This window comes from Drosophila subpulchrella, chromosome 2R (genome assembly GCF_014743375.2).
Source record: "Drosophila subpulchrella strain 33 F10 #4 breed RU33 chromosome 2R, RU_Dsub_v1.1 Primary Assembly, whole genome shotgun sequence".
Taxonomy (NCBI): Eukaryota; Metazoa; Arthropoda; class Insecta; order Diptera; family Drosophilidae; genus Drosophila; species Drosophila subpulchrella.
In genome coordinates this window covers 953,726-975,043 of record NC_050611.1, presented here as the reverse complement: position 1 = coordinate 975,043, position 21,318 = coordinate 953,726, and the positions used below count along the sequence as shown (strand labels likewise).

The 21,318-nt window shown below is 44.0% G+C and overlaps 4 protein-coding genes across 8 annotated transcripts; 1 reads left to right on the top strand and 3 right to left on the bottom strand.

The window, feature by feature from the left end:
- Nucleotides 1-4: 4 nt before the first annotated feature.
- On the bottom strand, nt 5-10,458 carry LOC119550430 (paired amphipathic helix protein Sin3a). Of its 5 annotated transcripts, none has more exons than XM_037859097.1 (11): nt 9,977-10,458; nt 8,633-9,909; nt 7,026-8,566; nt 6,393-6,705; nt 5,954-6,329; nt 4,841-5,352; nt 4,449-4,778; nt 4,127-4,333; nt 3,843-4,067; nt 1,386-1,793; nt 5-1,260 (listed from the first exon to the last, which is right to left on the bottom strand). In XM_037859097.1, the coding sequence occupies exons 1-11, from the start codon at nt 10,422-10,424 to the stop codon at nt 739-741; spliced, it is 6,159 nt and encodes a 2,052-aa protein (XP_037715025.1). In that variant the 5' UTR covers nt 10,425-10,458; the 3' UTR covers nt 5-738. The 5 variants fall into 5 exon arrangements, with proteins under 5 accessions (XP_037715025.1, XP_037715028.1, XP_037715027.1 ...); XM_037859100.1 differs by having other exon boundaries at nt 4,841-5,334; XM_037859099.1 differs by having other exon boundaries at nt 6,393-6,693.
- Nucleotides 10,459-14,095: 3,637 nt separating this feature from the next.
- Nucleotides 14,096-15,389, top strand: LOC119550433. The gene is made up of 3 exons (XM_037859105.1): nt 14,096-14,724; nt 14,760-14,964; nt 15,055-15,389. The coding sequence occupies exons 1-3, from the start codon at nt 14,674-14,676 to the stop codon at nt 15,174-15,176; spliced, it is 378 nt and encodes a 125-aa protein (XP_037715033.1). The 5' UTR covers nt 14,096-14,673; the 3' UTR covers nt 15,177-15,389.
- A 3,379-nt stretch (nt 15,390-18,768) lies between these two features.
- Nucleotides 18,769-18,984, bottom strand: LOC119550432 (drosomycin-like). Its single transcript, XM_037859104.1, has one exon. It carries the CDS (start codon nt 18,982-18,984, stop codon nt 18,769-18,771), a length of 216 nt encoding a protein of 71 aa, XP_037715032.1.
- Nucleotides 18,985-20,060: 1,076 nt separating this feature from the next.
- LOC119550555 (drosomycin-like) lies at nt 20,061-20,291 on the bottom strand. Its single transcript, XM_037859340.1, has one exon. It carries the CDS (start codon nt 20,274-20,276, stop codon nt 20,061-20,063), a length of 216 nt encoding a protein of 71 aa, XP_037715268.1. The 5' UTR covers nt 20,277-20,291.
- Nucleotides 20,292-21,318: the final 1,027 nt, after the last annotated feature.

The following is a 21,318-nucleotide window of genomic DNA, read 5'->3' as shown; positions in this document are numbered from 1 at the left end:
CGGATTCACTTTTGATAAACTTTTGTTTTAATCTGCTCATTACGTTTTTACAACTTACTTTAATGACCTTAAACACGTAAAATATAATGAATAGTATTCACAAGGAATTGTACAAGGTTTGTGTGGGCGTTCTTTTTGATTTGTATAAAAAATACGTTACATTTATGTAAAAGTAGAAGGGCGTGGCTTTATAAAATCTTAAAACGCTAAACAGACGTGTTCTGGATCCTAATTGCTAGCACAACTGTCTCGATTGATTTGCAGTGCAAATAAACGTTTAAAATATACGTGACTTATAATGTGGGCTTGCGATTGTGTTTAAGGTGTGTGTGGTTCTATATCGACTTTAGACCCTAATGCTAAAAGCGCATCAATAAAACAAGACGCTGCCATGGTAAAACTAATTCTAAAAGTTATGTAACGTAAGCCTATAAAATTCTTATTTAGGAGCAAAACGCCTAAGATTAAATGACTTTTTGTACAAAATGAAGCAGAGCTTTCCTTCGATCAAATATCCAATATCCAATACCCGATGCCATGCCGGACTTGCACCAGTCGATGTGGGATCGTTCTAGCTGCAATCTCAATGACCGCGTCCAGGAACTGGTATCACATTTAAAAACAAACTTTCCGTCCAATGCTGGAAAATCCTCCAACGTCTTCTCCTCTTCATCGTCATGTGAATGAATCTGGCCAAGCAGCGACTGCTGCTGCTATTGTTGCTGCCGTCCTTTTCGGTTAGCTCTCCATGGGGCGCACCTGCTGCAGTGCCTCTGCATTTGGTGTGGCCACTGCTGCTGCCGCACTATTGCAATGCTGCTGTTGTGGGGGCGAATTGGCACTGGTGGTCGAGTCCGCGGACAAAATGCTACTGCTGCATACCGAGTGGGAGGACGAGGACACTGCTGATGAGGCCAGCACATTGTTTACTGCCGAAACAGTGCCTGGTGGCGCGGAGTTGACCGCCTGGACTGATCCATCTGGGTTGGGAGCAGCGCCACTCATTAAACCGCTGACTGCGGTCTGCACCACCTTGTACCTGTTGTAGATGCGATACGGCGTCTTCGAAGTGTCCTTCTGCTGCATCGTCTTAGTCTTGCTTGCGGATCCCCAGCCGCTGGCATTGATTTGGTCCGCCGTCTTGCCCAGCAGCCAGTCGATGCAATTCTGCTGCAGTTGCTCGCTGACATGCTGCTGTAGCCATTTGTTGACGTAGGTCTGGAAGTGGGCGTATTTCGCCTGAGTGACGCGGCAATGACTCTGTAAGAGGAAAGGTAAAATGGAAAATCAGCAAGGCTAGTATAAAATGATCTACAAAGTATGGCGTGATTTTGTGTTTTCCTTTTTAACTTGGGTAAGAAACCGCACCCGAACGAAACACTCACCTTCCTGGCACGACGCACTGCATCGTACTTGAGTAGCTTGAGATTCTTGCTGGTCACAAAGCATCGCCCGTTACTGGGATTCGTGGTGATCTCGTCACGATCATTGAAGGCGTACTGCTCGGCCAGGCCCACCTGTGGGGTACCCAATCTCTCCGGCAGTCGTTTGCCGCCCCAGCTGTTATTGTTGTTATTGTTATTGTTACTGCCGACGACCGAGGTGCTGCTGGTTGATATGATATTGTCGACCGAGATGGATTCCGCTGCTGACGCCGCTGCAGTCGCCTGCTGCTCGCTGCGGCTTCGTTTCTGTTCAAACAACTGACGCACTTGCTCCTCGTGCAGCTGCGACCGGCGCTTGTTGCGCAACAAAAAGCGCGCCTTGCGGGCTCCTCCTCCTCGGCGGACCAACTGGAATGAGAACAATGCAAAAATCAGTCTTTATTGTGCATAATTGCGACAATTGCCGGCGGCAATGCAGCCAAGAGCAATTGAAACACGGCGGCAATTCAACATGCTCACAGAATTTACGAGATTACTTTAAGCTGGGAATGCCGAGATGTGTGGGTTGTGTATTGTAGAATTACGGGACAGTTAAATAGTTATAGTACGGGAGTTACAGCGAGGTACAGAGAAGCCAAGATGACGGAGGGGTACCAGGCCAAAAACACAAAGCCTAAGACGACGGGACTCACACGCAAACCAAAATCCACAAGATACGGGGGTGGGGACGGAACGAAACGAAACAAAACAATCACATTTAACCAGTACCATTAACAACAACAAACGAAACTTAGACTTAGTGGTAAGTGAAACGAAGAGTTCTACGATGCGATGACGACTTACCTTGCTTAAACTTAATTCTGTGTGGCAATTACTGAGTTCGATTGCTGCACTAACCCCAGATAAAAAGATAATCCCCGACCCCATCATGCCCATCCCTCTGTCACAGTAACTTCAAATTTCTCTTTTTAATGGGCTGCTCCAGATATATTTCTCAATTTCACTCTCCAGTAACGTCCACAGTTGTGATTGTGTGTGCTATTTAATTTACAATATTGAGTGTGTGGAGTGTGTGTGTTCTTATGCCTAGATATAAAAATGTTTACCGAATTTAAAAGACATTTGGCTGCTTCCTTTACAAAATTAGCTACTAACGTTTTACACATAATAATACATACATTGACCGATTACCATTAGCATTACGTTATGTACAGTTAAAACACGATAATTAATATATACATTTGTGTACGGTGTAATTTAGGCCTACGGGTAAGCACGATAATCTGATCATCAGATCCTCATCATCATCAGCAGCACTCACACACACCACACCCCAACCACACCTTTACCATCCTTATCTTGATCCTCATCATCATCATCCTCACATCGTAACATCTTCGATGCCGGATCTTCGATCACCCGATTTATCAGACTGTCTATCGCTAAAGTTAACTCAAGGCATAACGAAATCAGAAGGGAATGCAACAAGCGCGTGCCTACGTTATTGTTATCATGATCTACTATTTTACATGTCGGTCTTTATGCATGTTGTTTGTTTGTGGGTGGAATTCTACATTTAATCGAGGTGTGTACTTTGGGTTCTGTTTCCTCGTTGGATATTGCAATTTTTGTTTGGTGTCTCTGGGCAAACATGGCATTACATTTAATGTGTGTGAGTGGGTGGCGGTGGATGTTGAGTGTGGTAGTGGTGGTGGTGTTGGTGGTGGGTGAAAAGGTTTGGTGTTTCAATTTCTCTTATTTTTGTTTTGGTAATCAAAAAACAAATTCATTTATTACTATTTCATTTTGCAATATGACTTTTTCTTCTTCTTATTCAATGAAATTATCAAAACTATGTTATTTCAAGCCTTGGAATTGACCTGGTACGAAAAAATAAATTGGAAAAAATGAGAGAAAAGAATGCAAAAAAGCATTAATTAGTGAATATTTTCTTGTTCTTTTTATGTATTTTCTTTGCTCGTATGCAGGCAGCATTTTCATTTGTATGCATACGAAATGGCGGCGATTAATAAGTTGGCGGCATGTTGATAAATGATACCAAAACGAAAAGATACAATAATAGAAATAACGTTCCAGCTGGCGAAACGAGGAGAGATAAATAATAGGAAGTGCAGCGGCGGAAATTGATATGTAAACAACAGATAGAAAACCGAAAAACGAGAGATACGTATATATACAGAATGCAGTATGCAGTACGGTAGGATGTGGGCTGTCTTGTCCATCGTCTAAATCAGGTGACAGGTTTGTATGTACAGTGGAAGTACCGAAAACACAACTCATGAGTAGAACTGGGATCAAAAACGTAAACGTAATCGTAATCGAAATAAACAACGAAATACACAAAACAACATGGTTAACCACTCTTCAAGCACACACCACACAAAGCTGCTCCGGCTCCGGAACATCTCATCGCTGCCATCGCTGCTTCACACTCACCTCGGCAGTATCTTCCTCCTCCTCCGTCTTGATATCGGACGCCTCTACAATGTTGTCGTTACCTAGCGCCGAGTTCGAGCCGGCATTCCCGCCACCGCCGAGCGCAGGATTCGCCAATCGTTCCACATATTTACTGAACTTCTGGGCCTTCAGCGCAGCCGGCTTGTCAACTTCCTCGGGCTCAGAGTCGAGCAGCTCGATGGTTACACGGCAATCAATTTTGTACTGCAAAGGGAGTACTTGTTAGCTCGTGTTTCAAGTATGTCGGTTTTATTATAACTTACAATGTACACCTTAAAGCAGTTCTCGTCGTTGAGAATACTTTCCGCCTTCCGCTGATACGACATCTCCCGGTCAAAGGTCTTGTGTGCATCTCGACAGAATCCGCCGGTGCAGCCCCGCCTTTGCTCCGTGGCAAACAGCTCAACACAATCCAGGGCGGCTCGCTCTGTAACGCAATATTGCAGCTGGCGAACGGCATTCGAGACAACCTATGGGAAAAAAAAAAAATACAATGATTAATATATGCAATCATATATAAATAAATCTTTTAAATGGTTTTGAAGCAGCTATAAAAAAGTCTTGGGTAGCCAAAAAGATACTTACTTTATCCAGCGTGAAGGAGATGTAGGCATAGATGCCAAACATTTCTCGCATCGTGTCCTCGAATGTATTCGAGTCCATGTTGCCGTCTAGGACGTTCTTGAGCATGTCGAGGAAGGTCGGATAGTAGTCCTCAACTTGGATCTCCGGCTTGGGCTTCAGTCTCAGCGCAGTGGCCGTACTCTCCCTTCTGTTCACCCGGCAGCGCTCCTCCTCGATGGCCAGCAGGCGCGCCCGTTCGTACATAACGTGTAGTCGGTCGCAGAGGATCGCATGTAGCCGCAGGAACAAGTACCAGTTGTTGTTGGCGAAGAAAAGCGAATAGGATTCGTCCTGGATAGAAGAAAGGTAATTATTAAATAATTATTCTAGTAAAAAATATCATTTTAACTTACTTCATGCTGCCCGTGTGCATGTGGTGGCAACAGCTTGGGATTCGCAAAGTCCGCTGGGTGCTCCAACTTGATCTCCACATCGCTGCCTGCTGCTGCGGAGTCTTGAGCTTGTCTGGGACTCGAGACAGCGCCAGAGGTGCTGCTACTGCCTACTTCATCTCTGTGGGACGAAAGTTGGTCATCTTTCGGCTTGCCCTCGGATCCCGCTGCAGAAGATGATGACGCAGCTGCTGCTGCCGCTGCTGCCGAAGATGTTGATGGTGTCGCATCGTCCGCATTCGTCGCTGAAGATGACGTTACTGTGGACGCTGCTGCAGAAGATCCACTCGGCGCCTTAGCGTCATCAGTCTCCTTCTTAATCCCCGCCGGTGTTCCGCTGCTACTACTTGCATTGCTACGCGCCGGAGATGCACCTTCGCTAGGCATACTCTTGGAATTTCGGGCAGACTCTGTGCGACCCAGTGGCGAGTCCACGTCCATTTTCGTATTGTCATCTACCAAAAATGGAAAGGCTATATAGAGAAACGGTGTGCACAACAGATATGTTCGGATATTCGATGTGGTTCAGGAGTCAGTGAGTGGTTGTTTGTGCATTGGAGTCCAGTTTTGGTTTCGTATTGTTTAATTACAGGTTGTTTGTTACGTTACAAAATTTTGTTTCATTGGTTTATTTTGGTTTTGTTATTCATTGCAAAAAAGAAGAAAAAAGAAAAAGAAACGAAAAACATTCACTATGTTATAAAATACAGTCAAACAAAAATTAAAGAAAAGAAGCTTTACAATTTTGATGGAAATTAGTCATGCAATTGTCATATAGCTTCCAAATTATTTTTGTTGTAAACAAAATCTTTGTCAGTGGATTTTTCACATGGCTGATTAACGTTTCACGACTATAAAGCTTTATTTCTTTAATTAAAAATGAATATAAATATTATTATCTTGAGTACGGATGATGAGGATGACCAATGGCCATCTTCTTTCGATGATTAGTTAGTAATAATAGCTACAGAAGTACATGGTGTTAGCGCAAAATTAAATATGAATATCGCATGTGTTATTTCAAAGTGAACTAGATGAGTGTACTAGGTGGAAAGTTCGCCTATGATAACTTACCGTCATCTCGTTCATCGTCGCTCAGCGGCTGCCGGGGCGCAAAGAAGAGGTCAGGCACAAATTGTCGGATGATCTGCTTAATCTTCTGCTTCTCCTGCTTCTGGATACCAGTTTGCCGCTTCACGTGGTGGATCAGCAGGTTGGCGGCATCGTCCAGAATGGTTTTGTCCTTGTAGGGCAGCACCAGATGCGGCCCGTACGGCTCCATCGCGTCGTCCTCCTGGTCGTGACGCTCATCGTATAGCGTCTCGATTTCGTTAAACAGACTCTTGGAGCGCAGGGCCTTCATGTCGTTGGGCTTGAAATTTATGGCTTGGTGATCGAGGGACTTGAGGTAATACTTCTCGTTCTGTTCCCGCCATTGCTTGTTGAAGGTCTACACAAAAGAAAGTGCTTGTTTAATTTACATATATGTAAAGCAATGCTTAAGTTCACTTACCTTTTGCGCTTCTCGCCACTCCTCCTCCTTGACTTTCAGCCGCTTCAGTACAATGGGCACTGCCACCGAGGGATTCTTCTTCATTCCCTGGATTATCTCCCCCGACTTGTCGCCATAGATGCGATGGATGGCCCGTTGGTGTATCGTTTGGGAGGTGCCACCCAGATGATCGTCCAGGTGGAACTTGGCTAACTCCTCGGTGGACATGCGCGACATCTTCTTCTGTACGTTCTCCAGCACCCGGATCGTGGCGCTGTTCACCTCAATAACTAGGTCCAGCTCGAAGCGCTCGTCCTCCGTTCTGTGAATATTCCTTTTGTTTAGAGCGTGCGTATTGGTTAATTGAAATAAACGAAAGCCAAAGAAACAGAAGATCCAAAACAAAACAGATGTGTAGTTAAGAATAAAATATAGATGCGGTTAAAACTCAATGAAAATTATAAAACGCTTATAAATTAAGAAAAATTATTATTTAAGGATCTTTTAAACGTTACTGCTATTTTAACCGCAGCTATAGAAAATCAAAAGTAAACAGAAAGTAAACAAAAGTACCAAAGTAGTAGTCTCGATTAGACAAGGGACGTTTTTAGTGTAGGGATGGGGATTAAAAAATTTAAAAAGAACTGGTCTCACCTGTAAATTGTCTCTTCAAACTGCGTTTTCCGCGATGTTACGAAGGTGGAGTCCTCGCTGGCCCACGTCGGGAAGGAGACCCACTTGTCGTTGAGTACCTCCCGGCAGAGAGCGGTCCGTCCGCTGCATTTCTTGGGCACTGTGGACTGGGGCAGCGCACAATAGGACGCACCCAGTCGCTTACACGAAGACAGATCCACATCCTGAACGTACTCGGCGGTACTCTGGAGACTACTGCCTCGATCATGGGAACTGTTACTGCTTCCGCCTCCCTGACGTTGCGTAGCAGCTAAGGGCATGCCATCAATTATTCCACCAGCCGATTGACCGGTTGGCGGTCCCAGAAAGTCGGTGAACCATCTCAGCAGGTCGGGAAACTTCATCAAGAACGGGGATACCAGTCCAAGGAGTTCCGTTTTGGAGACAATTTCCTGGTTGAACAACGTCAGGCATCGAAGGAAATTGTCGTACACCTCTGGATTTCTCAGCGCCTTGCGCACCTTGTCGAAGAAGGCGGCATCGGAGATGGTGCACTTGCTCGATGCTTCCGAGAAGCTTACATCCCGACAATAAGGCTTCGGTCGCTTAGCAGGCGGTGCTCCACTAGCGTAGTGTCCGGCTAAGCTATCATCACCCGGTCGCCTTGAAGCTGAACCGGAATTATGCTGTCCATGGTGACCAGAGGGCAGTGGCGGTGTTGCGTAACTAATTCCCGGGGAACTTCGATCCAGGGAGTTGTCAGACATGTGCGGCATGGAACCAATCACCGATGTGATGCCATAGCTGGGCGATTTCTTTGCATTGTGGCCATGCGAAAGATTCGGATTTGGCGCGTGTCCTACGTACTTCTGCACATGGTGATTATTCCGGTGCTCCTTTTCGTACGACACCATCACACTGGCTCCCACACCAGGCCGCCCGATATTGGTGCCCGCTGGAGTTCCGGCCAGGTGATGATGGCCTCCAACTCCAGCTCCTCGCTGATGCGCTTGCTGCTGCAGTCCCGCGTGATAGTCCTTCTCGAAGAGGACATCGTTTCGCGTCGCATTTAGGCCGGAACCGATCACATGATTCTGCTGTTGCTGATTATTGTTGTACGTCTTAATGCTGACACTGGTGTTCACCGCCGACAGATTTCCAATGGCCGCTGCATGGGCACTGTTGTCGATCTGCGGAAGAGTCGTAGCGCCCAAATGCAGAGGGGAACCACTTGGTGCTGGCGATGCAGTCGACATGGTGATGTGCGCTCCACCGCTTAAAGTGGCCGTAGGCCGCTTGCCATGATCGTTATGCACGGACGCCGACTTGGGCATGTACTGTCCGGACTGATGGTTGGTGGCATCGGGCAGAAATTGGCCGAACTCTCTCAGCAAATCCTCATCCTGTCCAAAGAGTTTGGCCACTTGCGTGTACACCTCCTGTTCGGTGAGCATTTTACCTTGGTTTAGGCTGCCCTCCTTCATCACCTTCTGCTCCTTTTGATAGGCATGCAGAATTTCCAGGAATTTCTTGTACTTGGCCGGCTGGTTTTGGAATCGGTTCTGTTTGGGAGAGATAAAAACAACATAAGTAAGCTTCATAGTTTTAAGATGTTGAGTAGACGTTACCTTGATCTTATTTACATAGGTTATGGCGTGATTGAACTCCACCGGCTGATTTTGCTGGCCCGTCTCGCCAAGCAGAATTGATTGATGCGCCTGCTGAATATGATGCAGGTTGTGCTGGGCCGCTCCCGCCCCACCTCCATGGGGACTTAGCTCACTCAGGGAATTCGGCGTTGGAGGTCCGCCAACCACAATACTAGCGGCAGCATTTGCGTTGCCCGCTGCTCCAGCCACTTGGCCCGTGGGCGTTATGGTGGCCCTTTCTCGATCCCTCGAGTAATTCTGCGGTACATTGTGCGCCGATACGGAAATGCCTGCTGGTTGTTGGCCGGGCACTACGGCCGTTGGCGCCGGTGAGTTAGTTACACTCACGTGGACATGACCACCGCCTGGAGATTGTGATTGGGGAGGCGTTGCTTGCTGCTGCAGAGCATGGATAGTGGTCTGGGTAAGCGATGCTCCACCATGGGTCATTAGATTTACAGCTCCAGCAGATTGGATCTGAGCCACTGCTGCCGCTGCAGCCACTGCTCCAGCTCCTGTTCCCGATGTTAAGGTTGCCGCGTTGGTCGTCTTTATGGTTATATGTCCGGCAGCTGACATCGGACTGTTTCCGGTGAGCATGTGCACCGTTCCCGTGCTCGTTGGCGCTCCCGTTGGTGACGGCATCGAAACCACTGGCACTGAGCAGCCGAGGGCATCCGAATGAATCTCGATCTTGTATCCCGGCGGCAGGAACATGTTGAAGCCGTAGATTAGCTCGGTGTGTCCCTTGAAGAGTGTGGAGACGCGCTCAATCACTCCGGGTGTGTCGATGCAGTGCGACTTGAACTCCTTCATGATGTCGAGAAAGTTGTTGTAGATCTGAGGCTGGTCCGCGTACTGGTATTTCACCTGGTCCAGGTAGCTCAAAGCATCCTCCACTTTCAATCGTGGCGTGGCATTGCCAGATTGTCCCTGCGGCGGAGTAGTTCCACCCACTGGGATACTGTTGGCAACAACGGACGACGGAGGCGTTTGGGCGGTGGCCAAAGACGGCTGCTGAACTGGTTGCTGTTGGGACATCGTCGCTAAATTGCCCACGGCAGTGGCCACTGTCTGGGTGCCGCTGATTGTACGCTGCCGGATTGTGCCCGTTTGTGAGCTGCTTGACACAGTCTGTGCGCTAACAGGATTGCTCGCTCCTGCTCCTCCGGTCACATGAATCTGGACTGTGTTGGGGCCATCCGCTGTGCTGGCTTTGAGAGTTCCACCCGCCTGAATTGAAGCCACGCTGTAAGCTACAGGGTAAAAGTAGACAAATCAGTTTGGGAAGCATTTTATAATGGGGTTAAGATGATCACTTACATGTGGTATACTGTAATGTTTGTGTTCCCGTGCTGCCTGTGGAGACCACCACGCCTCCACCGCCTGCTGCAGTGCCTACACCCCCCACGGCCACCTGGGCTCCTGCTCCAGCGGTAGTGCTGTCCACAATCGAGCTTGTGGTCTTCAAATTCGTGGCCGTCGGCGTGGTGGACGGCAAATAGGCAATGGTCTGGGCTCCTCCATGCTGTGGGGTAAGGATGCGATGGTGAATGGAACCAATTCCACTTATGGTGGGGTTGTGGGCACCGGGCACAACAGTTCCAATGGTCACGCCCGTAGTATTGACGCCCACGGTAGCGGTGCCACCGCTGCCAGATGCTGGACCTCCTCCAGCCACGCCCACGACTCCAACGCCTACGCCGCCGGATGTCGGTGGTCCGGGTCGTGTGCCAAACTGCACCTCGTCGACACGGGTGCGTTTCATCATCTTTTTCGTTGCTCGGTTCTCGGCGGAGCCTCTAATCTTGTACAGCTGCTCCTGCTTGCTGAGCACTCTGTGTATCCCTGGATCCCTGCCCAAGTGCAAGGACTCGCTGGCTACTCTGGGTGAGTGGCCGCCCTCTAGGAGCGTATGTAGTATGCAACAAACGGTCGGGGTCGCAACTCTTGGTCTTGGACTGCTCGTGGATGCGACATATGTTGTCTATGCATTTGGTCGCCCCGCAAGCGTCAAATGCGCTAGAGTGCTAGGGTAGAGAAATTGGTAAGACTGCTCGTTATCGGGTGGTGTCGCTGCGCCGGTGATTCGCCTCTGCCACGTAACTTTTGGAGTTATTTATGGTTATCACTGTAAATAAGGAAAAGGAAGGTCATTAATCTGAGTTGGTTTCAAGATCATGTTAAAATCTCCCGTGGAATTTACGTCCAACTGGTGACTAACATGTTCTAAACAACATTAACTAAATTGAATTGATTTGAATGAAACAGGTCATGGTTACTAAAAAATTTACTAGATAAACACTTCACCAGATAATAGAACACTATTCTCTCACATTTCCCCAAAACAGGTTTGCTAATATAGCACAGCTGATTGATCAATTTGGTCTATATCTAGATGACTTCTCAAAACGATTGCACATTCCAACGAAAAGGTGAAATAAAAAGCACACGGAGGAATTCTTCTTCTTTAGCCGTATCACAAAAACTTTAGAGTGGAAAACGATGTCTTTGTATTGGATATTGGATTCGGGGGAGGAGAGAAAGGTGAAGAGAATAGGAATGGAATGGAATGGTGGAGCTGGGAGCAATAACAAGAGAATGGTACATATAGACGGGAAGGAGATCGTCGAGTGGAAGTTCCAGGCAAAAGGAGGAGAGTTCAATTTAGTGTGTGTACGTGCAACCGGAATTGGGCGCGCGCTTTGTTATTGCTTCTAGCGGTACAGTAAATACTTCCTAAGCGAGCTTTCTGTATACACCTTCGAATGCGTGTGTATTTATTGTGCATGTGGAAGGTGCCAAATGCCCCATGCACGACATCGGCTTGCATAGAATTCGAACACATACAGAGAACATTTTTATATACCGATATCGCCAAGAGGGCGGGTTGGGGGAGGGAGTACTGCTGGTACATATTCTGTATCTACAACTTACAAGAATAAGAAGAAGAAAAGGCAGCAGCAGCAAACGCAACAATGCAAAGGTGGTGGTGCTACAACGGTGGTGGTGGTGCAGCCACAAAGAGAGAACCAGAGAGAGAGCCGCATTTGTTGTTGAGGCGCAGTATATGGCTGATTTTTTTTCAAAAAGGCATTTCACCCGTTTGGGGCCAAACACACACGCACACAAGCACAGCGAGCATTTGGCGGGCAATCGAGAGAGAGAGCAAGAGAGAGCGCAAAAGCTGCGCAGAGTAAATATATGGTGAATGGAAACCGTCTAGAGGATCATCCTGCTCCAACTAATTAAAACACCCCATCGAACCAACAGCTGCCCCCTTTTAGCATTTGTAAACAAATATTGGAGCACTGTACAGCCGCACAAAAGCTTTGGCCATCTCTCCTTCCGCCACCACCAACTATCCTTAAAAAAAAAAGGTAAAACAAGTTCGCTCTTTGCGCTCTCTTGGCAGCCTTTGTTGTTATTGTACTTTTTGGATCCGCCATTAGTGCATACCAAACACATTTGCTTGTGTGTGTTGAATGTTTGACGAGAGAGGCTCCAAATTGGGGCGTTGTGTGCGTGTGTGTGCGATTGCTTTGGGGAGACATGTGGGCAAATTTTCCCTCCATTTTTTTTGTTCAGCTCGCTCTATTACGTGCACACGTATAATGTTATCTTATCTGTTTTGTTATGTGTATACACAGCAGAGCACAGAATACGCAGCACAAAAGGCAGGCAGCGGAAAATATGCAAAAATTGTTGGACACAGCACTCGATTTTTAAGCAACTGCAATACGAAGAGGATTCATCGCGAATTAATATTTAGTTTTTTGAATTACTTTCTCACTTTGGCACACTCACACACTCGAAGTCTGGCGCTGCGCTATTAATAAATTTTGCAAATAAAACATATGGATGTGTAGAGAAATATGTACAATATATACTACATATATACTATTTCAGCAAGAAGAAGCACGGCAAACGTTTTGTGTAAATTCAAAACCGAATGAAAAACAGGCAATGCAAGAACAACAAACGACGGATGGGGAGCCAGGAGGCGGAGGCGAGGCGAGAGGAAGAAAGATGTGAACAAAAAGAGGGCCACAAAATGATGCTCTCATTGGGGAGCCATTTAAATGCACACTCAGACCAACGCACTACACTGGGCTGGCTGGCTCTCGCCAGTACATGCGAATGGCGCATCAAAGCAAAAGTCGAGATAAGCGCACGAACTGAGCAAAGAACGACGAATCAACGAACGAAAATAAAACGACACTACGTTGAAAAAATACAGTCAGTTCATAAGCAAGCCAAAAGCAATGGTTCAAAGCGTGTGTATGTGTGCGGCTCTCCTCTCCACCCTCGTTCGAGTGTGTGTGAGCTGAGAAGCAGCAGCAGCAGAGCAGCAGCAACACAAACAACAACCACGTCGCCGTCGACGACTTTTTGTCTGTGCGCCTTCTATATGTATTCGCTATGCCATTGTATATGGGTTTGTGTGCGTGTGTATATAAACCAATTGAAATTGACCTAACCTAAAAATGTTGTATTTTTCACAAGTTTTCAGTGGCACGAACACGAATGTTGTTTGAATCCGAGTCCGCACACCAAGTGCACTTGAAGGATAATGTCCCTCTGCACTTTCCACGCCCCCAACCGCCCACCGCCCCTATTACACTTACATCAGCAATAAGCAATAAGCAGTTAGCTTCGTCGGTTGATATTCGGCTGTGTATATTCGAAATGTATGTATGTATGTACTGGGCGCGTATGTATATTTACTACAAAACTGCCGTTGGTTTGTGGTGTTATTGGAAACTTTCACGTTTTACGCAGTATTTTGCACTTGCAACTACTATTTCCGCACTCACTGGCACACCGAAATCTAAATTTTCACCTTTTTTTAGTTGGCTGGGGCTCCGCTACCGAGTTAAGTTTTTCTTTTATGTTTATTTCGATCACTTTTACCTTTGAATCACACAGGGCGATTTAAGGCATATTTTTCTTCTCGGTAGATTTCTACTGCTATTCTATTCACACAATTTTGGCGAGAAAACGTTTTCGTACATCTTAACGCCGCCGCAAACATTTTCGATTAAAACGAAACGGCGAAACGACGACGGCCAGTCAGTCGGAGTCAGCAGAGAGAGAGCGAGAGCGAAGACGGAGAGAGACCTTGTGCGCTCTCTGAACAAGAAGAGAGGCCGAGCGGGAGAGTGCGCGCGCGCAGTGTTGCTTTGGAATTCATTTTCTGTTGCTGCCGCAGCTAAAACAGGGTGGCAACTCAGCGGCGCAACAACTAAAAAACCTTCGTCGCGCGCATTGAAAACACTGCAGTCGCAGGGCATAAAATATGCTCTACGCACCATTGCTTATTAGTGAATAATAACAATCAGCAGTTATTTTTACTTGCGACGAGCAGCGCCGCATGCAAATCGTCGCAAAATGGCGCTTAGAATTTGGATAAGAATCGAGCGACGGGAAGCTTACGTAAGTGCAGAGGGCAACAACAACGTTGGAGGAAGAGAGGAAACAAGTTGCTGGGAAGAAACAGGGTGTTTCGTTCCTGCCCAGCCATGTGGTTGAAGGGGTGATCAGACCATATGAGTGAGACACCCAGTTTCCTGCCAGAGAGAGCGGCAGAGCGAGAGAGCAGCGCACCCACACAAGAACAACGAGTATACAGCGGAAAGCGACGTCGGCAGAGCGCTTTAGCCGACTATTGCAGTACATAATGAAATCGACGAAACCGAAAATCAGAAACCAAACGGACCACTAGCGAGCTACAACTCTGCCACGGCTACACTTTACACACTCACGATGTACTCCTCCACCGCCTCGCTCGCCGACACACACACACACAGCCGCGTGCGTGCGGAGAGAGGAAGTAAAAAATAAATATGAAGACGAAAAAAAGCAAAGTGCATCTCACCATGACAATGGCGGAACCATAAAAACACATGTTCCCATCTTGAATCGAAGCGAATTCGGCGGCCCACCTCCATCGAAAAAATGAAAATAAAATAAAACGGGCGAAAAAATCTGTATACGCGAAAAAGTTGAGCTGCTAAAACATGGAAACCTTGCAGTTATCGATTCGCCTCGCTCATTGCGCAATGAAAAATGCAGCGGGGGCGGCGGTTGCGAGAGTAAGCGAAAGAGAGGTCGCGGAGAGAGCCTCTCTCTTTTCGAGGCACCTGCAACGGCGATAGGAAATGCAAATCCGCCTTCCACTTTCCAGCTCAAAAGTTCAAAGTTCATATGCAACTATCAACTGGGTGCAGCGCATGTCCGAGGTGCACCGAAATCCCCGGACCGAAAAAAGGGAGCAACAAAACTGTTCGCCTTCCAGGCGCCGCAGGAAGGTTTGTTTGCCCTTCCATTGGTTATTATTGATGTTTGATAATTACGCCAGGTGCTTTCACATGTTCTAATTATCCCTGTGCTAATTTCAGATTGGTGGCCTGGAATTCTGCAGATTGGAGTGAATACCGTATACAACGTTGATCGAATTAAATTCGCAATGGAATCGAAGGTGCCTCCGGTCATACCAAGTCGGCAGTATAATGCCAATTAGTTGGGTTTTCGTACGTGGTCAGCAAATTATCAGATATTTGGGTTCCCCCTGTGTCACCTGACTTTTAATGTGATAAATTAACCTTTGTAAAATCATGTGTACCCTTAAAACAAAATTGTATAAATTGAATTCTCATATTTGTCAAATTTGTTGAGGAAGATATATTTTTAAGCAATTTTAAAGTAAAAATTAATGAAAACCTCTACTTGTTAATGATCCCTCTTTCTTTATATTTATTCTTGTTGATAGACTGAACTTTTTTAAAGAAATTACAAATGCAAATACATATCAATTTTGCTTTATGTATATCCTTTCAAATGTTGGTCGAATACTAGCAACGTAAAAAAAATTGATATTCATACATTCATACATACACTATTTTGTATAAAATTATATGCACTGATCAAATTAAACCGAAGGACGAACGATTCGGTTAGTCAAATTAAATAGAAAGGAGAACGATTGATCAGATTAAAAAGTAAATCTTAAGGTTACGGATTGCAATCCAATCTAATCTCGGAACTCAGCTGACAATTTTACTTTTTAAAAAGGCCTACATTTCCACAATCATCTTGGCTATTAACCAAAGTATTTTTAACATTATGACCAAGTCGTGCGCCAGTTAAAACTGAAACTGTGTAAAAATGTTCAACGTCTAACACTCTTCAACTTCGTTCCGACCATCAAGTTCAAGACTTGTTCGTTGGCCTCTGGCAAAAAGACAATTGCGAATTGCAAACAATCGGATGGCGACGCGGCAAGTGTTTGTTTTTTGGGAGAGATCAAGAGAAGAGTGTAGAGACGGAGACTGCCAAAACCGGGGAGAGTTTGAGTTCAGAAGTAACTTGTTTTTCAAGTTTTCAAACGGCCAAAACGAAAACCAGACTCAAAAAGCCAGTCGAAACTTGAGGCGCTTCACAAAGAAAATTTGAGGAAAACGAGGAAAGCGCTGCCTATATGCATGTGTGTGTGTATCACAATCGGACCTCACAGAAAGCAGTGAGCCCGATTTCAACGAATTATTTAATTAGAATCAACGTAAACCCGCAAATTGAAGGCTGAAACTGCCGTCTCGCTCACCTTGTGCACAAACACACACACACTCGCAAGCACCAAAGGGTAGAGAGAGCTGCCAACTGCTTTTAATTTGTAAAAACTTTTTTAAATACCTTCTGCCTATTAATAAAAGTCTAAGTTAACTTGTACATTTTTAATGCTTTGAACCCTTATATTTGTCGCCGTTTTTTAAAACAATGCTTTTCAAGATGGGTCATGTTTTTTTTTATAAACATTCTTTTTGATGATTTCGTTTTAGTAAACGTTACCATAAAAGAGTAATTTTTTTTACAATATTTTAAAGGGTTTAACCCCTCAAATGATCAAATTCAAGAGTTGGCAGCTCTGAAGCGAATGAACGCAACAATAACAAAAGGTGAGCGCGGTAAACTCGCTCTGCCTCTTTCACACACACAGACACACCTTGGTGTTTTGATTGCCTTGGTTGTGTGCGTGCCTGCGTCATTGTTGTTGCTGTTCTCAATACCTTTCTTATTTTTATTTACTCTCCCAGGCTCTCCTCTTTTTTTTTTTATCAAATCAAAGACAATTAAAAATGTTCAACCACAAACACACACACACGTGCTAACAGATGGCGGAACTTTGTTTTTTATGTATACAGCGAGGCGATAAGAGCGATTTCCACAAATATTCATATTCGCATAGTATATTTAATTCGGTAGCTGTAGCTCATTGACAAAAACCCAATTCCTAAGCTCACACAAGTATATTTGACTAGGAAATTGCAAGGATGGATGCATTATTTTAATATGATGAATGCCACTGGAAGTTTCAGTTGCCGCCTAGCGTAATCAGTTGGGGCGAATTGAGGTTAAGTCGAGTCGTATTCTGGACACCCACTCACTCACACACACGCACACAAGGGCGCGCACTTTTTATTTTTTACATACCTGGTTTTAGTAACTGAAGCTCTATCGTTTTCGGCTCTTCGTTTGTTTCTCACTACTGCAAACTAGCAGATTTGTGGTAATTTTTGAATTTATTGCGGCTACAACTTTCAGCTGCTTATGGTGCTAAGAGGGGAGGGGGCGGAGGGGGAGAGAAAGGAAGAGTAGCGCGTGAGTTGCTTCTTCTTCTTACATTTGCAACAAACCCATGCGAACACTCGGCACACACACAAATGCACTCGAAATCGATTTAACGCTGCTTTTATTGCAACTCCTACAACTATTTTCTTCTATTTTAAATTTATTGCACGTAAATTCACTCGTGCTTTAGTTTATAATGGAACTCTAACCGCACACATGAGTATATGTATGCGTTATGGTCAACCCCACGCCAGGAATTTTTTGAAAATTACATTTTGCACCACGAGATCCACTGGATATTCAGGATTGGTGCGCGCTGCGTCTGGCTCTTTGCACTTATTTACTCCGACTTTGTTGATTAAATTCAATTAGTCGCACAGCCGTGGAAAATGACCAAGTTACAACAATTTCAGCTCGGTAGGGGTGGAACCGCGGAATTATCGATCAATTCTGCCGTCCGGTAGAGGTGGAAAAACATGGATAATCGATGTTTTCAAAGAATCGGTAGCATCGGTAACCATGGCTTCCATCTCTGTTCCCGGCGGCTGCTCTCTCGCTCACACTCTCTTTTTGAGAGCAAGAGCATAAATCTTTAATCTCGCTATTTTACTGACACTTACGGATGCTTACGTTTCCTTACGTTCAAACACAAAAATACTGAAATACTGACAAGTTACAACAATTACAGCTCGGTTAGGGTATACGCGGAATTATCGATCAATTATACCGTCCGGAAATATACCACTGTTATTTTTTCGAATATACCAAAAATATGTCAAGCTGTCACTCTGAATAAATCGGTTTCAAAAAACAGTTATCGATATTTGTCCTCCAGCTTATTCGTCCTAGAAATCGAGCGGGCAACCCCACACTGGTCAAGAAATTTAGCTGGTATCCCTTTTTACCAACTTTAAACTTGAAAAATCAAGGAAACTATTTACAAATAAATAATTCTGTACACTATCCTTTATATTGACGGTTTTCGTTGAATTCGTTTTATTAAAAAAAAATTGTATTTATATTTCTATGACCTCTAAAACACGCTCTAACTGATCGTTTAATTTGCTAAAAAATATATCAGTTCAAAAATAGGTCGTGATGTTTACAATAAAATGAAAGGTATCATTCCCACAGCAGCTGCAACTGCTGATTAATCTTAACTGCTGATCAAACCTTCTTCACATTGTCATTGACTTCCTTTCAAAAGTCAACATTTTAATCTTTTATTGTGTATAATCTGTAAACACGCATTCAGTAAAATACGAATAGACCTTTATTATCCAAAATTGAGATCATCCCATTGAAACCAAGGTAAAGCGTGTCGGGGATAAAAAGACACAAATATTACTAAAATAGAAGCATAGTTAAGCAAAATGACTTGATATAAATGACCTGAAACAACAAAACTTAATACGTTTTTAAATATTTATTTAAGTATATAACAACATTTTTGAAATTTTGTTTCAATTTTCATGTCGGTATCCAATTTAGCATCCTTCGCACCAACATTTTAGACTCGTGCTGCAATGTCCTCCGGTTCGTCCTTCATGCCTGCAAGTATCTCTACACTTTTTCATGTTCCACACGAGACAAGAGCCCCTATATCTTCCGGAGAGGCAGTCGGCAGCATCGCAGTTATTGGCCCCCAGAACAATCAGCATCAGGACGGCGAAGAGGGTAAAAAGGATCTTGACTTGCATCATTTTTAGTATGATTTTGGAAAACTACGTTTTAAGGGAACTGATATCTGTAACGATCCAGCAACTTGCGGAAGAATTTATATAGGGCCAGAAACGAAATGAAATGAAATTTCTCATAAGAAAATCAACAAAATTGGCCTATCCGGGGATAACAGACTTTAGGCCTTTGTTAATACAATACCGAAATAAACTGAATAAAGCAATACATTTTTCTCAACATTTTTAATTAATATTTGTTTCCAATTTTAGTGAATATACATATATAGAACTCGATTTGGATAATCTATTTTTTCGACTGAAAACCAGCCCTCCACCTTCGCACCAGCACTCCAATCTGACCCTATGATGTCCACTGGGTTGTCCTTCTTCTCTGCAAATTCAGTTGCAGGGTATCTGTCACAGATACCATTATATCTCCCGGAAAGGCAGTCTTCCGCTGCCTGTGTGGCTCCCAGTATGACTCGCATCAGGACAGCGAACACAGAAAGTAGGGCCCTTATTTACATAATTTTTAGAAAGCAAATTCGGGAATGTTGGGATGTAAACGAAATGAGATCCGCAACGAACTGATATTTGAAAACTGAACAGTAGATTTTATGTATCACGGAATCTGTACATTTTGCAGCCAATAACATCATCGTGGTAAATTTCAGCATAACAGATTAAAGAGCTAATTTAATAAAAATGTAATTTTTGTGTACGAGGGTAAATATAATTTTACTTTGACACATATTTTACAGGCGTTTTAAATGTTGTAATTTTCAATACTTGCTAATCATCCCTAGTCCCATGGTTGTTTGAAGAATGGGACCTTATTAAAAAGGGTTCAGATTAAACCTACACAAGACTAACTTTTTTAAAAGAAGAACAACCGAGTATCTATTGAAAGTATATAGAATTTTTAAGGAAAGACATAAAAAAACAGGTCCCATGGTTGTTTCAGGAATGGGACCATTATAAAAAGGTTTGATATTAGACCTACACATGACTTACTTTTTAAAAAGAAACAACCGAGGAACGATTTGCTTGCAAATATTTGTATTTATTTTGTTGTTAGTAATACAACTCTAAATTTCAGCTCAGCATCCTTCGCACCAGCACTGCAGTCTGGCACTGCAATGTCCACTGACTCGTCCTTCTTCCCTGCAAATTCGTCTGCAGGTCTCATTGTCCCAGACGGCGCAAGGACCTCTATATCTTCCAGAAAGGCAATCGACAGCATCGGCCTCTTTGCCTCCTAGGACCACCAGCATCAGGACAGCGATGAAAGTGAATAGAAACTTGATTTGCATCATTTTTGTAAGTTTTCGGGGTGTGGTAATGATGATATAAACCGAATCAGATCCGTATCGAATTTGTGTTGTGCTTGGATGATCTTATATAGTGTTGGACAGCCGGTATCGCTGCTGCGCCAATCGACGTCGTGGTGAAGTTCATAAAGTACTTTTAATAAAATTCACTATACAATACATTACAAACAGTACAATACATTACAAAAGTGAATGAATTGTATATGCGATTTTAAAGAATACATACATGAACAGTGTTCATCGAACACATATGTATGTATGATACTACTGCAAATTTAGTATACTATATATATATATACTATACCCTATAGGGTCCGCCCAATTCTCTGTTTATAAATAAGATTTTATATTGATTTGTTTTCGTTTCAGACAAGTCGATGTAAGTAAATAGTGACAGCAGGACCCTCTACAATTTTTAAAAAAAGTTATGGCTGGTATACATGTCGTATGAGTAAATTCTATAGAAACTTTGAGGACGTTTCGCAAGGTCTAAAACACAACCAACAAATTTTTAAATACATTTTTTGCACACTTCAATCAACCATGTGAAGGGGTGAGAACAAGATTTCATTTTTTGGACCGCCCAACTCTACATACATGAGTTTTGATATCCATCAGATTTTGAAGTCAAAACCAGAAATTTTAACGTTTTTGCTGCGATTTTGTGGCTCTTCAAATACAACTTAAAACAAATAGATAGGCGAGTGCTTCACCATCAGATACCCATTACTCTGTTTCAAATTTCAAATAAAATAAAACTCAAAAGCATTTCTTTAAGCAATTTTTTCTTCAACCAAGAAGTTGATTTCTTTTTGAAAAAACTATTTCCCAAAAATTTTGTAAAATTACCTTAAAGTTTAGAAAAAATCGTTATCTTTCAAACCCCTTACTCAAAAAAATTTTAGGATTTTTTTAGGGAGTTATAAACGAAAGAAGATGGTCATAGACATACAGCTGCCGTCGAAATAATAGTAATGCCCCCGCCCTTTATCTTTAAAACTTGCTTGCTATTTATCTTATCCAATTC

Excerpts from the sequence above, each read along its gene's own strand:
- LOC119550430 (XM_037859097.1), bottom strand. The coding sequence starts at position 10,424 with ATGATGAAACGCACCCGTGTCGACGAGGTGCAGTTTGGCACACGACCC. Across the intron at positions 6,330-6,392 it reads AGTGGCGAGAAGCGCAAAAG|ACCTTCAACAAGCAATGGCG; the intron begins GTAAGTGAACTT and ends TCTTTTGTGTAG. Across the intron at positions 1,794-3,842 it reads AGGAGGAAGATACTGCCGAG|TTGGTCCGCCGAGGAGGAGG; the intron begins GTGAGTGTGAAG and ends TTCTCATTCCAG.
- LOC119550433 (XM_037859105.1), top strand. The coding sequence starts at position 14,674 with ATGGAAACCTTGCAGTTATCGATTCGCCTCGCTCATTGCGCAATGAAA. Across the intron at positions 14,725-14,759 it reads CTCATTGCGCAATGAAAAAT|AGAGGTCGCGGAGAGAGCCT; the intron begins GCAGCGGGGGCG and ends AGTAAGCGAAAG. Across the intron at positions 14,965-15,054 it reads CTTCCAGGCGCCGCAGGAAG|ATTGGTGGCCTGGAATTCTG; the intron begins GTTTGTTTGCCC and ends TGCTAATTTCAG.
- LOC119550432 (XM_037859104.1), bottom strand. The coding sequence starts at position 18,984 with ATGATGCAAGTCAAGATCCTTTTTACCCTCTTCGCCGTCCTGATGCTG.
- LOC119550555 (XM_037859340.1), bottom strand. The coding sequence starts at position 20,276 with ATGATGCAAATCAAGTTTCTATTCACTTTCATCGCTGTCCTGATGCTG.